The sequence below is a fragment of the Habropoda laboriosa genome, unplaced genomic scaffold, assembly GCF_001263275.1.
Source record: "Habropoda laboriosa isolate 0110345459 unplaced genomic scaffold, ASM126327v1 scaffold1267, whole genome shotgun sequence".
In the NCBI taxonomy this organism is placed as follows: Eukaryota; Metazoa; Arthropoda; class Insecta; order Hymenoptera; family Apidae; genus Habropoda; species Habropoda laboriosa.
Window position 1 is genome coordinate 112475 of NW_017101388.1, and position 13367 is coordinate 125841.

The 13367-nt window shown below is 33.9% G+C and overlaps 2 protein-coding genes across 2 annotated transcripts; one reads left to right on the forward strand and one right to left on the reverse strand.

Annotated features, from left to right (window-relative positions):
• Positions 1-9057: 9057 nt before the first annotated feature.
• On the reverse strand, positions 9058-9980 carry LOC108578114 (translocon-associated protein subunit gamma-like). Its single transcript, XM_017941375.1, has 4 exons — positions 9795-9980; positions 9513-9640; positions 9333-9424; positions 9058-9256 (listed from the first exon to the last, which is right to left on the reverse strand). The coding sequence occupies exons 1-4, from the start codon at positions 9922-9924 to the stop codon at positions 9058-9060; spliced, it is 549 nt and encodes a 182-aa protein (XP_017796864.1). The 5' UTR covers positions 9925-9980.
• A 2746-nt stretch (positions 9981-12726) lies between these two features.
• On the forward strand, positions 12727-13367 carry LOC108578115 (U1 small nuclear ribonucleoprotein C). The gene has a single exon (XM_017941376.1). It carries the CDS (start codon positions 12855-12857, stop codon positions 13365-13367), a length of 513 nt encoding a protein of 170 aa, XP_017796865.1. The 5' UTR covers positions 12727-12854.

The following is a 13367-nucleotide window of genomic DNA, read 5'->3' on the forward strand; positions in this document are numbered from 1 at the left end:
AGTGAAGATGATGAAAGTTACAAGCAATAACTGTAAAATATTAGTTTTTATTACTTATAAAGAGGAAATTGTAAGGATACTTATTAAATGTATATTGGCTATTAACCTCTTTTTTTTTTTAAAATAATAAAATGAATTAAAGTAAAAAGGAATCTTTCATTTAACATAATTTTCATGATACCATATTCAGTTTTTACGTGTACAATCAGCTATGTTTTTCTTTGAAGAAGTTTCAAAAATATCAGCTTGCATTTTTTAAGCTTGTAAATATTTGTATATACATACTGAACCGCACAACTACTTTGCTATTTTTGTTACTGATGGAACGATTCAAATTTCTGTTCTCATACACGATACGAATCAAAACAGATTAGATATTCTATGCGTCGGGTCGTGTATTGTATATAAGCTGTCAGCTCTCTGTGCATAACCCTACAGTCTTTTTACCTATTAATTTACGAATGTTGAGGCAAATTCATTGAGCGAAGGAATAATACATGCTGCGAAAATCAATGTTCAAATACTAATAATGACAACGGAATTATATTTCACTCCAACTCTCCTGTTATTTCCAGCGTTAAGAAGTTGTCGAACTGTATGCCCTACGACGAGTATTACTGCGTATTGTTTTGTATACATTATACATACATACATGAAAACTGTAGAGGACATTTCAAGCTCACTTGATTTTCTGAATGGAACATTATACTTTATTCGTAATACAACAGCGTTTGTTAACCCTTTCACGACTAGCGCCGGTTATATCCGGCATCCACTAGGCGCGTCGCATTGGCTCGCTCCTCGACAACTCAAAGTGAAGATTTATTTTAAAATACAGAACAAGGCCTCGACAACATTCCCTTTATCCGATACATCCTTAAGTCCTCTGCTGTTCCAACGAAATCCTCTAAGATTTGAAAAAACGCGAGACACTCTTAACGTGTACGGTGTGCACTAACGGCACGACGATCCGTTCGTTAGTGGCGTACTGATGGCTAGTTCCGCCGTCGCGAAAGGGTTAAGAAAAGTTTAGGTGTGTCACATAAGGTCATTGAACATTAGCAGAAGGTCATACACATAATAATCGGACAGACAGTTTACCAGATAACTGACTGCTTGGGAGCTCAGTAATTTATGACCTTGTACTACGTTCAATGACCTTATGCGGTACACCATTTTAGGTTTCAAGATGTACAGTAATCTATTTAAGAAAATTAAGTTCACCTTGAAATTTCCCTTATAATTTCTTATACGAAAAAATTATTTCCACTACACAATGTCTCACTATATCAAATAAGTCTCATTCTAACAATTTTTTCATATCTTCAACAGTCTATGAGATATTCTTGTATTATGTTAAAAGAAACGCTCTATGTGTACAAACAGCAAAACTTTTTCTGTTTTCTATGCGAAAATTTCTACATAAATGTTCAAAAACATGTACAGATAAGTAAAAAATGAAACTGTCGAGTTCCGTTAAATTTGTTGTCGTCACATATAAATTTATCGTTAATTGTAATATGCATTTACTTACCAGTAAATAAAGATTAACGTGTGTGCGTGTGTGTATGTGAGATAGGTTGAAAATTGTAAGTTTTATAGATGTAAAACTGGTTTTCATTACTTATTAGACAAAATAATTGGAATTCACTATCTGCTGATTTTTAAGTACTTCCAAGCATCTGAGAAGAATTACTTTTTTGCTACCTACCATTTAATTCTTTTCCTAAATCCTTTAATGTTGACATATTACATTCTACAAAATTCAATGAAACACTGAGAAGAACTATTCTACAGTTTTCTTTAAAGTGCCCTTTACTGTTGTAATAGGTAGTGGAAGTCCTTACTTAGAAGTAGAATTCTACTAAGAAACACCGTAACACTGTGCGGAAATCTCCGCGTTGTTACTCAAACTGTATATTCATTACACTTGTTACCTTTCCTGAATACGTCTATATGAAAGATATTATTATGAAAATATGGAAGTAATGTTTCATCTTAAATAAGTTACAGTACTTCATTAACTCTATAACAAACTATTCTCTCGTTCATTTTATATATCGTACCAAAAGCATACCTACTACACTATAAGTTTCTCTAGTGAACGGTATTTTGTAGCAGCAGAACACGGAAAATTCCCATAAATTTGCATTCGGAATATAAGAAGCAAATGAATAAACGAATTTATAGAGTATAATAAATGTTGCGGCATATTCATTTTTATATTTCGAAAAAAAAAAGTAGTATCAAAGATAAAGATGGAATACGAACCAGTTGAAGAAAGTGTCAGTATACTCTTGAAAATGTATTCACCGCCCACCTGGTTCAATCTTTGGAAAGAAAGAAGAAACACCACGAGGACTGACGCAACGCACAATCAAAACAATTATCGAGAAATTAGGAAAAGAAGTGCCACGGCTGTTCAACTGGATGTTATATTATTTCATTAATTATTTTAGTGAATGAATGCGTACTCCGTAACTTCGATAGGTATAGCTAGGAGCAATGAGGCTGAATCAAGAAGGATGGTGAAGATGATACTGGACTCGTCCATAACAGTTCACCTGGTGATATACCTGAGGAAACTGAAGCACGTGACTGGAGTTCAAAGTACTTTCACTGCTAGATCGTGGTAGTTCTGGGTCTCGCTTCTCCTCTTTCTCTTTTTTTCTGATTCATTCCTATCGTACGCTCGTAGGTGCGAGAAAACGGGGATGATCAATGTTACTGTAATCGATATCGTGGGTCAATGACGGCTGACCAGCTAGTTGTCCTCGTAAGCAGAGAGACCATCTAATTTGTTTGAAAAAAAGTATAGTACTAACAAAATCGTGATAAAAATAATAACGACAGAAGGTCGTAATCTTGATCAGTACTTGCATGGCAAGTCTTTCGTAAAATGGTTCGACATAATGCTCGGTATGCCTTCTTTGTGATAAGATTTATTCAAGGTGAGCGAAATAAAGTGCTGCGAGCTGTTTCCATCGAAACCACTGCAGATATCGACTTGAATTTCTTTTTACATTAAATGCGACAGGGAGTTAATTATTTAAAATGCAAGAAATTTTAAAGGGAGGGGAGGGTCTCCCACGGCGACAAAGGACCCCTAATTTTTTATAAATGAATTTTATTGTACTTCAATTAAACATAATTTCAACAAAGCACCAAGTTTTACGTACTAACTTCAACGAGTGCACGTTATTTGGTTCTTAAAACAATTACTCTCGGTTCATCACGAATAAAAAGATCATAGACATGTTACGCACACGAAAGATGTGAATCGTTGTTTTTATCGTTTCCATTGTGCGACGATTTTGCGAGGGAAACCATTCCTGAGAATTGGTACGCAAATTCGATTTCATAATAATCTCTAACCGTAAAATAAGAAGTCAATTATTCAGCCGGATTGATTCTGCCGCTGGTAATTTTATATGGTGGTGAAATGATCCGCGTTAGTCGATAACGTAACACTTTCTCACGGGGACTCATTAGTATGTATATTACCACGTTATATTTAATTAGAGCATAACTTTGTAAACTGGATCGGTTCGCTGTATCAACAGTTGTTTAAACGACTGTTTTGTACATAGAAAATTTCGAGAAGCATTTTTAGCTCTTACTTGGAAGCAACAGTTTCATTGAAACCACACAAGACACATTACCGTTTACAGTATCGAAGAATTAAGGATTTCGTGGCCCGGAGCATAATTATTATTATTGAGATTTCCGGGTGTGTAAGCCGTGTCCTTATGGAAAGAGCTAACTAATTAAAAATCTTCGCTGATTGGAAAGCAACGAACCGGGACATGAGCTATTGAATTAATAATACACCTCTTTTAGACACACGCCATTATCAGTGTGTCTCACGAACCCTGATGAAGGGTTCAACGCTTACGAAACGTCGGAATACTCTTTCTATGGCTTACACCTGAAAGCCTCGATAATAATATTTATATTATTGTACTGTTAGGATAAACTCGAATTTTCACCACCCCTTGCACTGTGGGTGGAGGGCCATCTTCACGCCGCGCGTCAGTTTTTCAAAAGTTGTTACTTCAGTTTACTGATTCTGGTTCAGAGTTGATCTTTGGAATGAAAGAGTTATTTCTGTGAACGGAATACTGAAACTTTTGAAGTCCCTGTTAAGCTGCGGCATAACAGTACGACGAATGTGATGTACCATTTACATATACACGAGATTTTGATTTCAACAACGAATTGAAAATTTCTCGTTAACGTACAACTTGATTATTGTATACCCTGATAAATAAAACATTTTATATTTACATTATACAGTATAATGTATTATATTAGGGGGACGAGGGGAATTTTGGTTGAAGCAAAGAGAGTCAAAATTTTACGATAAGAACCAATCTTATTGATCTCATCATCTGCACTGAGCAAATCGTGATTCATCAAATGTTAGATAGAATGTAATGTTATGCATCAAATGCAAACGAAATTAGGACAATCCACATTTTTTGCACGTACCATTTTGCTACCGCACGTTCACTGCCTACTCAATCTCCGAATCCGTCTTTCGGTACTTAAATATCGTCACAAATATTAGCAAGCATTAAGTAAATGTCTCTGTTGTTGTTATTAACAATATAATTTTTCTAAAATGTATTCATTTGAAGTAAAATACGACTTCTGTTTGAAAAATGCAAACTTTTACTTTCTTTTCTCAACATTTCATATGTTTATCGTTAATTAAGTATTATTATTGCGTATAACTTAGGAAGAAAGTGGGAGTTCATTTATTGAAAGGAATTCTTTTTTTTCTTTTTCAAAATACAATTGCCACGATCATTTCTGCGCCAATAATACAACACACAATTAACGAGTTGAACTAATTAACTGAAAGTATTGAACTATCCTTTCCCATAGTGTTGTCTAATTACATTGCAAAATCAGTGGCAAGCATGAGCGGAGCGATGCTGTTAAACTAAGCGATTCCCAGACAATGTAATAGCAAAGACGTTGCACTGCTTGCAATCGGTAGGATAAAATAAGGTTTTCAGCATCGGCAGCTTTGATGTTTGTATAAAAAGGCGTCCGACAAGCTTGTCAAATTAAAGCTGCATTTGATATAGTTCGAGTTAATTTTTTACTTTTACTTTTTTGCTTTTTATTTGCATACTATCAACATTGCTCAATGCAGTATTTAAATATTTTTTATTTTTTCTTACAAAGGTGACATATGTACATAAATCTCCATAGAAATGTGTAATTGAGATAGTTCTATGAATTTAGTGATCGTTCTACGCTTCTTCGTTGTGAGGAATTATTCAGAAATATTTCGAATTTATCACACTCTCAGCATAAACAGTGCTATTGCAGTATATAATTATACTTTTAAGGAGCAATGTGTCGTAGGTTACATTAAATGAAAATGCGGAACTAATTTCATTTCGTGTAGAGGTAAGAAACAGACATTCAAATGTTCGGAATATCGAAAATATTGTGCATTTTCGATTATTTTCGTAAGTAAAAAGGCTCAAGTGAAAACAAAGTTGATTTTAGTAGATTGGAAGAATAATTACCGCAATATAGTGAAACCAGGAAGTAAATGGACGGATTAAATCAGACGGACCATTGTGAACACAGATAATCTTATATGAAAAGATACCAATATTCGAATTTTTATTATTACGGTGTGATGTAGATGTAACTGTCATATCTCCAGGTCAACCTACAAGATTATTTTGATTTCACTCATAAACTTTGCAAAAAACTTGAGAAATTACAAAGTTCAAATATAATTATATTTTCTTATAACATTGTTAAAGATGATTTATTAAGTAAATTGATTCTCTTCGTAGAATTTCGGTATCTTTCGATTTCTTTTCACTTTTTTACGAAAATGTTTAAACATTTACAATTTCTCAACGTTCGTATTTTAATTTAACTCTGCAATGAAGATATTGTGTGCCTAATAGCGATTGAAAGGATTAGGTTTGTAAAATGTGAACATAATAGTAATTCAAATTTTCTGTTGAATTTTCGGCTACATTTGAACTTGGCCTACTTTTGTAATCAAGTGTACTTTCAGAAATATCAAATGTCAAATAATGAATAACTTTGTTCACATAACACTGTGCAACACTAATGCTCATTTCGTGCATTTACTTGTATATTACAATACCACTATTTTGTTGTAGTATTCGTTCTGTGTATTATAGCAGATATTCTCTTTTCATATTTTTATAAACAATACCAGCGATATAGAGTTCTGCTTAGGTTTTTTAAAAATGTACGAAACAGTTCCATCATAAATTATGCAGTAGATATTTTACATTGAATCTTATATATTAAACACTTCTTTTTTTTTTTACCTAAAACATAATCAGGGAAACAGGAATGAAAAAAAGAAGACTGTAAAGTTGAAAACAAAATTAGCAATTATGTACAGCTGCACTGATAATGAAAATGTAAAAGAAGAATATATAGGTATATATAATTTTGTGATGTGTTGAACTTCAGTAAGAACTTTTCTTTATCCGTACTGAAAATACAAGTATAAATAAAAGCAACATCTTTTGCTCGTAAAATTGGCATTCAATCGCATTACGTAAACAAGAGACGAGTTAGTCTGATATCTTGTTGGTAGATTTCTCTTCCCTTCTCTAATACATCAAGTTCATTCACCCACGCATAATCTCGTTTTAGACTTGCACAGATTTAACCATCAAAGAGCTTTGACGTATGACCTATATTTTCAAGTTTTGATATCGGGTCCTTAAAAGAATATTAAGTTATATTTATTTGTCATTATTCCTCGTTTTTTTCATTAATTATATATTTCTCTCATATCAGCTTTGTATAAAACAATTTTATAGAAACAAACGACAAGCAAAATCGACCAGATCCTGAATGTACGATATTCAAATTTGCAACAGATAAAAGTGACCGGGGATACCCACCATACAAGTGTCCGGGGCTACCCGATAGACATGATCCAATATTTTTATTAACCATTTTTGCAGTAGTAAAGAAAAAAAACTCAAGGATCTTAAACTAAATTTAATTGTCAAAACATAAAAGAATATTTACGTTTAGTTCAGAATAAGGTTTGATAAAATTTGATTGGAACAGGAATACCGCTTTTAATCGTAACAAAATTAAGTGTAATATCAGTATCGCTTACAACTAACTGAAAAATGTGTTTGACGTTAGGAAGACGCGTGGCAATGTGTCATTTGTTTCTTTATGCAGTTGGATAATCGAAATATTCAACTGTCCGGGGTTACCTGTACTTCCTCTACTAGTACTGTGTAGGGCTCACGAGTTTGCTCATGGAAGGAATGTGGGTCTGATTGCAACGTATCCCCATAAGATCACGTTCTGTAACACAATCATGAAAATAAGGCACATGTATTGTCATTATTATATAGCACCGAGTGAGGGAAGATTCGGGCGGTACGACTGAAGTACCCATCTTGCCCCTGTGCCGTCAGGGGGGGGGCAAACTTCTGAGCTCTACACAGTACAGTAATGTCTCTACAAGTGTCAGCCAGTTTTGATTCTACAAGTGTCAGTACAGATGGTCCTACGCCTAGGTCTGCGTCATTGCTGCGCCTATGTTATCTCACTCGCAGTCAGTCAAGCGTGTAACTCGGTTTCTTTTACGAGATTTCACGGCTCGACAATTCATAATAGAAAAATATAATTTCTTTAATTTTACTTTTTTTCATCTGAGATTTTTCTGATGAAAATGAGATCAAACACGATATAATTTGAACAACATTTACTTATTAATACTTATTGAAAAAAAATGTAGGGCCGATTCTACAAGTGTCAGTCAGACGGTAGGCCGACTCTATGTAATGTAATACAGGGCGTCTGTTTTATCTCAATACAGTGAAATATCTGGCGTGACAGTGAACGTGTTAATAAGTAAATGTTGTTCAAATTATGTCGTGTTTGATGTCATTTTCATCAGAAAAATTGCTATGTTTTTTGCGTAATAATTAAATTTGGATTTATTAATTGTCAGAATTACACAAGTATCACGTGGTGGCATACATCAGACCATGAAACTGGTACATACACCTCTGCCAGATGCATGATCACGATTGTGCGAATACTTCAGTTCTTCGCTTTACAAAAATCCGTTGGGTTATTCGATGATGTGCAATCACTTAGAGATGCAGTAAAAGTCATAATAAACGTTAATCTGCGAATCTTTAGTTTTTGAGATATGACCTGTTCGAGTCATCTGTCATATGCGTAACAAATGTCACCCCGGTAGAGCAATAAAGGAAATCGGCGAAAATTTCGTACCCAACTTTTCATAAAACAATATCACATTATACGTATATCACATTATATGCAGCGATAATAATGGTATTTATATCGTGTATAAGTGAATGTTGGCACTTTCACTTCTGTATAGAAATAGAATATACAACCTAACAAGGAATTTTCCTTCAACGGGTTATACGCTGGCACCGATCCAAGTTAAGCAAGTAAAGAAAGCATTAGGCTGGTCTGCGTTAAAACTATGTATAATGGATTACAATCTGTGATCCGTTATAATTCGTCACCCACAATAGAGCCGGAATTTAATTTATTTGTTATTTAGTCGCCTGGAAGTGACGGTAAATAACTCGGACGGCTGCGATAACATGAATCGCAAATATTACCGCCTGTCTTGCTAAGATGAATTTTTTGATTGCTAAACGCTTGATAATGTAAGTACGTGCAGTTTACTGATTCCCCTGACCGTATTCTCTGGGCAGTTTGACAAAAGGCTGTAATAGAATGGTGTGGATGCGACGTGATTAATCATTCGTCGTGGAACTAAATATAAAATACACATAATTATGATATTTTTCTAACACGGTTACAACATAGTTCAATCTAAGCAAAGACAAAAGTACTTCTAAACGGTTTTCATTTTGGAGGTGTATCGAATAACACGAATCGGCAAAATTAGTATAAATAAAAGAAATTTTATTATATGTATTCATTCTCTCAGTCTCACAGAATTGTCTTATGATATAAATGGGTTACCATCACATATTCACACATATACCTTTTGAGCAGCATAAATTATTGTGATCCAGTCGACAGTAGCGCTAACAGTGCACTCGTCGCGCCCACGGAAAATATATAATTTACAGCTGGAGTGAATGTCTTTAGGATATAAAATGAAGATACAATTACAAGAGCTAAGAATAAGGCATTGTTGTAGAAGATTGAGAATGTTGTTGCTTCATAATCAGCCACTTCGTTTTTCTTCCATAAAATCCTAGAAATTTGATCATGTTACAGTATGTTATTAAATGCAGTTTGAACATATTACGTATTTGAGAACATTTAGGTACCTTTCATCTTTTTCCTTCTTGCTCATCTTTTTGTCTTCTGCTAACTTTCTGCCCATTTCCTTTGTCACTGCATCTTCCCTTTTCACTGCAATCTGAAAAAAGTATACAATTTCACTTTAGAAAATACAATATCGTAGACACATTACTTTATTTGGAGATTCTATTACCAATTTACGGTACCTTATGTTTCAATACAAACTTGGTATTTTTATACGCGAGGGCAAGCGCGTATGTACTAGCTAATGTGACTAAAACAAAGGAAATTAAATTGGCGTAGATGTCGATCAAGTGAATTCTCCAGAAAAGCCCTGTAACGAAAAGATAGAGGTTAGCTTTTAAACTATTCGTTTAATCGCAAACCCATAATATAAATATATACTAAAATGTGTCGTAGAATTTATAAATATTAATGTAACAATAATATTAATCATTTTTATTAGCTTTTCAACATTCTGTACTTACAAATGGGAATCGCCGAAACGATGAAAGCATTGCCGTAAAATAACGCTGATGATTTGGTTGACACATTCCGTGAAAAGTCTTGAAGAAGGAGTTCTTCTTCTTTGGTAAATGCCTTTGATTTTGCTGACATTTTTCGTCTCGTTTTCTCAGGTACTTTCAGTTTACACCAAAACAATTGTCACAGTACTTCTGTGAGAATCGAAAATCTTATTGCCATTTAAGGCGCATGCGCAATAGTGAACTGTTTGGAGATTCGTGGGACAACGTGTCCAACAAACGTTAGGACACCAAACTCCGCCTATACCCCATTCGGTTATGAAGTATTCTACTTTATTCCTTGCTGATTCTACCAGCGACGAGGTACAGGATAGATCTTGCACCTAATGTATCTTTGTGTACAACGTTCTGAAATACCGATTGTGTAAAAAATCAGAGTTTTTGTTATGCCCTCTACGATATAAATTAATGAGTTTAAAAATTACATTCAATCCAATCATCAAAGATGGTAAAATCGACAAATGTAAAAAATCCTCTTTTATTAAATTTGCATATAAAGATGCATACATATATTGGATTGCTTGAATAGAACTGTTCACGATCTTTTGGCAGCAGTAAAACATGTGCATGTGATGAATCGCCCACTAATAAACAATTACGTTACTTTTTTATTTGTAATTTCATAGTTCCAGTTCTAACCACTACTAATGCTGTAAGTTTATTCTATGGTGAATCGGTAACATTGGTAACGACATGAAAACGGTAAGAGTCTTCTCGGCCCCAAAGCCCCGGATAAAAAGTTTCATAAGGTGCAAGGTCTATCCTGTACGTTGTCTGTGGTTTTATGAAGATTCCGTGAAGAATATAAAAATTATAATTTTCTATATTATTTATAGTTAGAGGGTTCAGTACAAAAACCGATGAGCTCTACTTTTTGGCAAAAATTGGATTTTCATGTACTTTCATGTATAGATGTAATAACTGACGCCATTCTGCATCGTTTGCTGCAAGAAATAGACAGCTCTAATAGTTAAATATCGAGATAACGGAACTATTCAGGTGTATGAACCAGTAACTCCGGAGTTATCCGGTTCTTTTGCCGATTCGCAAATCAATTCCACCAATCGAAGATAGATTTGAATAGATTTGGTTTGAAAAACGTCACGAAATTTACATTAGTGGAGGTGAACAAGAGTATGATTTTAAATTACTCTAAACATTTTAAAAATACTTTCAAGAAAAATGTTATAAACGTACAAAAAGAAAAATTTTAAATTTAAAAATAACGCGTTTCGAAGGATGAGAAATCTACTTAGTATTGTAAAGTGCTGGTTTAAGGTTTTCAGAGTTTTGTCTAAAAAAAAGTTCAGCTATTTCTTCATTACCAACTGACGAGGTGTGTGCACAAAATCCATTACCGATTACACAAAAAAAATTAGAGAATGTTTGTTCGCTGGCAGAAAAGTACTTATATATCAAAGAACTGCTGGTCCCGAATTACCTTTGGAAACAGATACGGATGATGACGATTTTGTATTAAGTATAAAGAACGTATAGTTTTTGTTACTTTTATGTTTATCGATAAATAAAACTGTATTTGGTGATTTATGGTAACCGCGCGGCAAATGTGATAAGTTTTACTGTTATTATTCTATGTGTCAAAGAAGATGACCATCCTATACCGAAAGCGAGTGAGACAGAGCAAGAATAAACACATTCGGGACTCTCATAACAGCTTAGTAACAGATGTTTACACTTTTCATTAGAAAATCATGAAATTATTAATGTTTTGCGGACTATATCATATAAATAATAAATTTTGCAATAATATTATGACAATATGTGTAATTAAAAGCAGTTTTAATAAGGTCGAATTTAAACTCATTTTCATCAACAAAATCTGACAAATTAATTATATTCTCATTATAATGTAACGAAAAATATGAAAACGCATTTAATGAATGATTTATTCCATACATGGGTTCAATAAACTGGGTGTTCGGCCATTGCTAAGAGAAAATTTAAGGGGTGATTTTAGATACCGAAATAAGGCGAAAATCAAAAATAAAAACATTGCGTTTGAAGCTTAGTCTTTTAGTTATTAACGTTTAAAAATATACCTGTAGCCGAGAAAACCTCCCTACACTAACGAATATAGGGCACGTCAAAACACGGGGAGTACAGTGATTCTCAAAACCAATAACACATGGCCGACATCTTACCTCTCATACAAATCATAGAGAATAAGATAGTAACATTCAGCATCCTAAACGCCAACGGTTGGTGTCGGAAATTTTGACTCGGAATGATTTTCACGCATCTCACTTGCGCATCGTACACCATTTCACATACGATCACAGTCGTTATGCGTTTGAATTAATTCTAGGGATTCGGTAAAGAATTGATGTAATTATTTCAGTGTATTTAGGTATGTTTATAGAGTTATATTATGTTAAGTTTATAATAACAGTAATAGTTTTATAAGTGTGTTTTCATTTTATGTTTAAATTTAATACTGTTCAATAATCAGTGTATTGAGTAGTTGAAAGGATAATAAGGTTATCGTTAAAATTGCAAAATAATATTGAAACATCAAAAAGCAAAAATGAAAATTACGAAACGAAAACTACAATAATAACAAAAATAGTATAGAACTTTGCCAATTATTCTTCTTTTTAGACATTTTTACGAATATAATTTACAAGATAAATAAAAAACGTATATTGTACATTTGTAACATATTATTATAACAATAAAGATTAATTTTATTTTAAGTTAACTATACAAATAGATCAGTATAAAATTACGAAAATGTATCATATAAAGTACTTTATTTTAATAGAAGGTGCACATAGTAGCGGATTCAGATTTTTCTATGTCGTTTATCCATCTTGAATATAGTTACAGGTTATAGTAAATGTTTGGGGACAAGAAATGTGCGTGTATATAACCTGTAATTAAACGTTAACGTTCAAACGTGAAAAATTGATACAATTACAAGAAATTGTGCAACGCACCGTAAAAAACATTTTACGATTGTTGGGTTTATAATCTAAGTGAACAATGCCAAAATATTATTGTGATTATTGTGATACATATTTGACACACGATTCGCCAAGTGTACGAAAGACACATTGTCAGGGACGTAAACATAAAGATAATGTCAAATATTTTTATCAAAAATGGATGGAAGAGCAAGCACAACATCTAATCGATGCAACAACAGCAGCATTTAAAGCAGGGAAAATTGCATCTAATCCTTTTGCGGCAAACAAGGGAGCAGCAATTCCACCACCTCCAAATCTTGGGCCTCGTCCTGGCGTGCCACCTCAAGGTCCACCAGGTATGATGCCACCACCAGGAATGCATCCTGGTGGACCAATGGGACCAGGTGGTCCAATGATGATGGGACCACATGGACCAATGCCACCGATGATGGGTATGAGGCCACCTATGATGGGACCTATGGGACCAATGGGACCAATGATGGGTCCTATGGGACCTATGGGTCCAATGAGACCACCAATGAATGGACCACCACCACCAATGGGAGGACCTCCACCGATGAAGAAATAA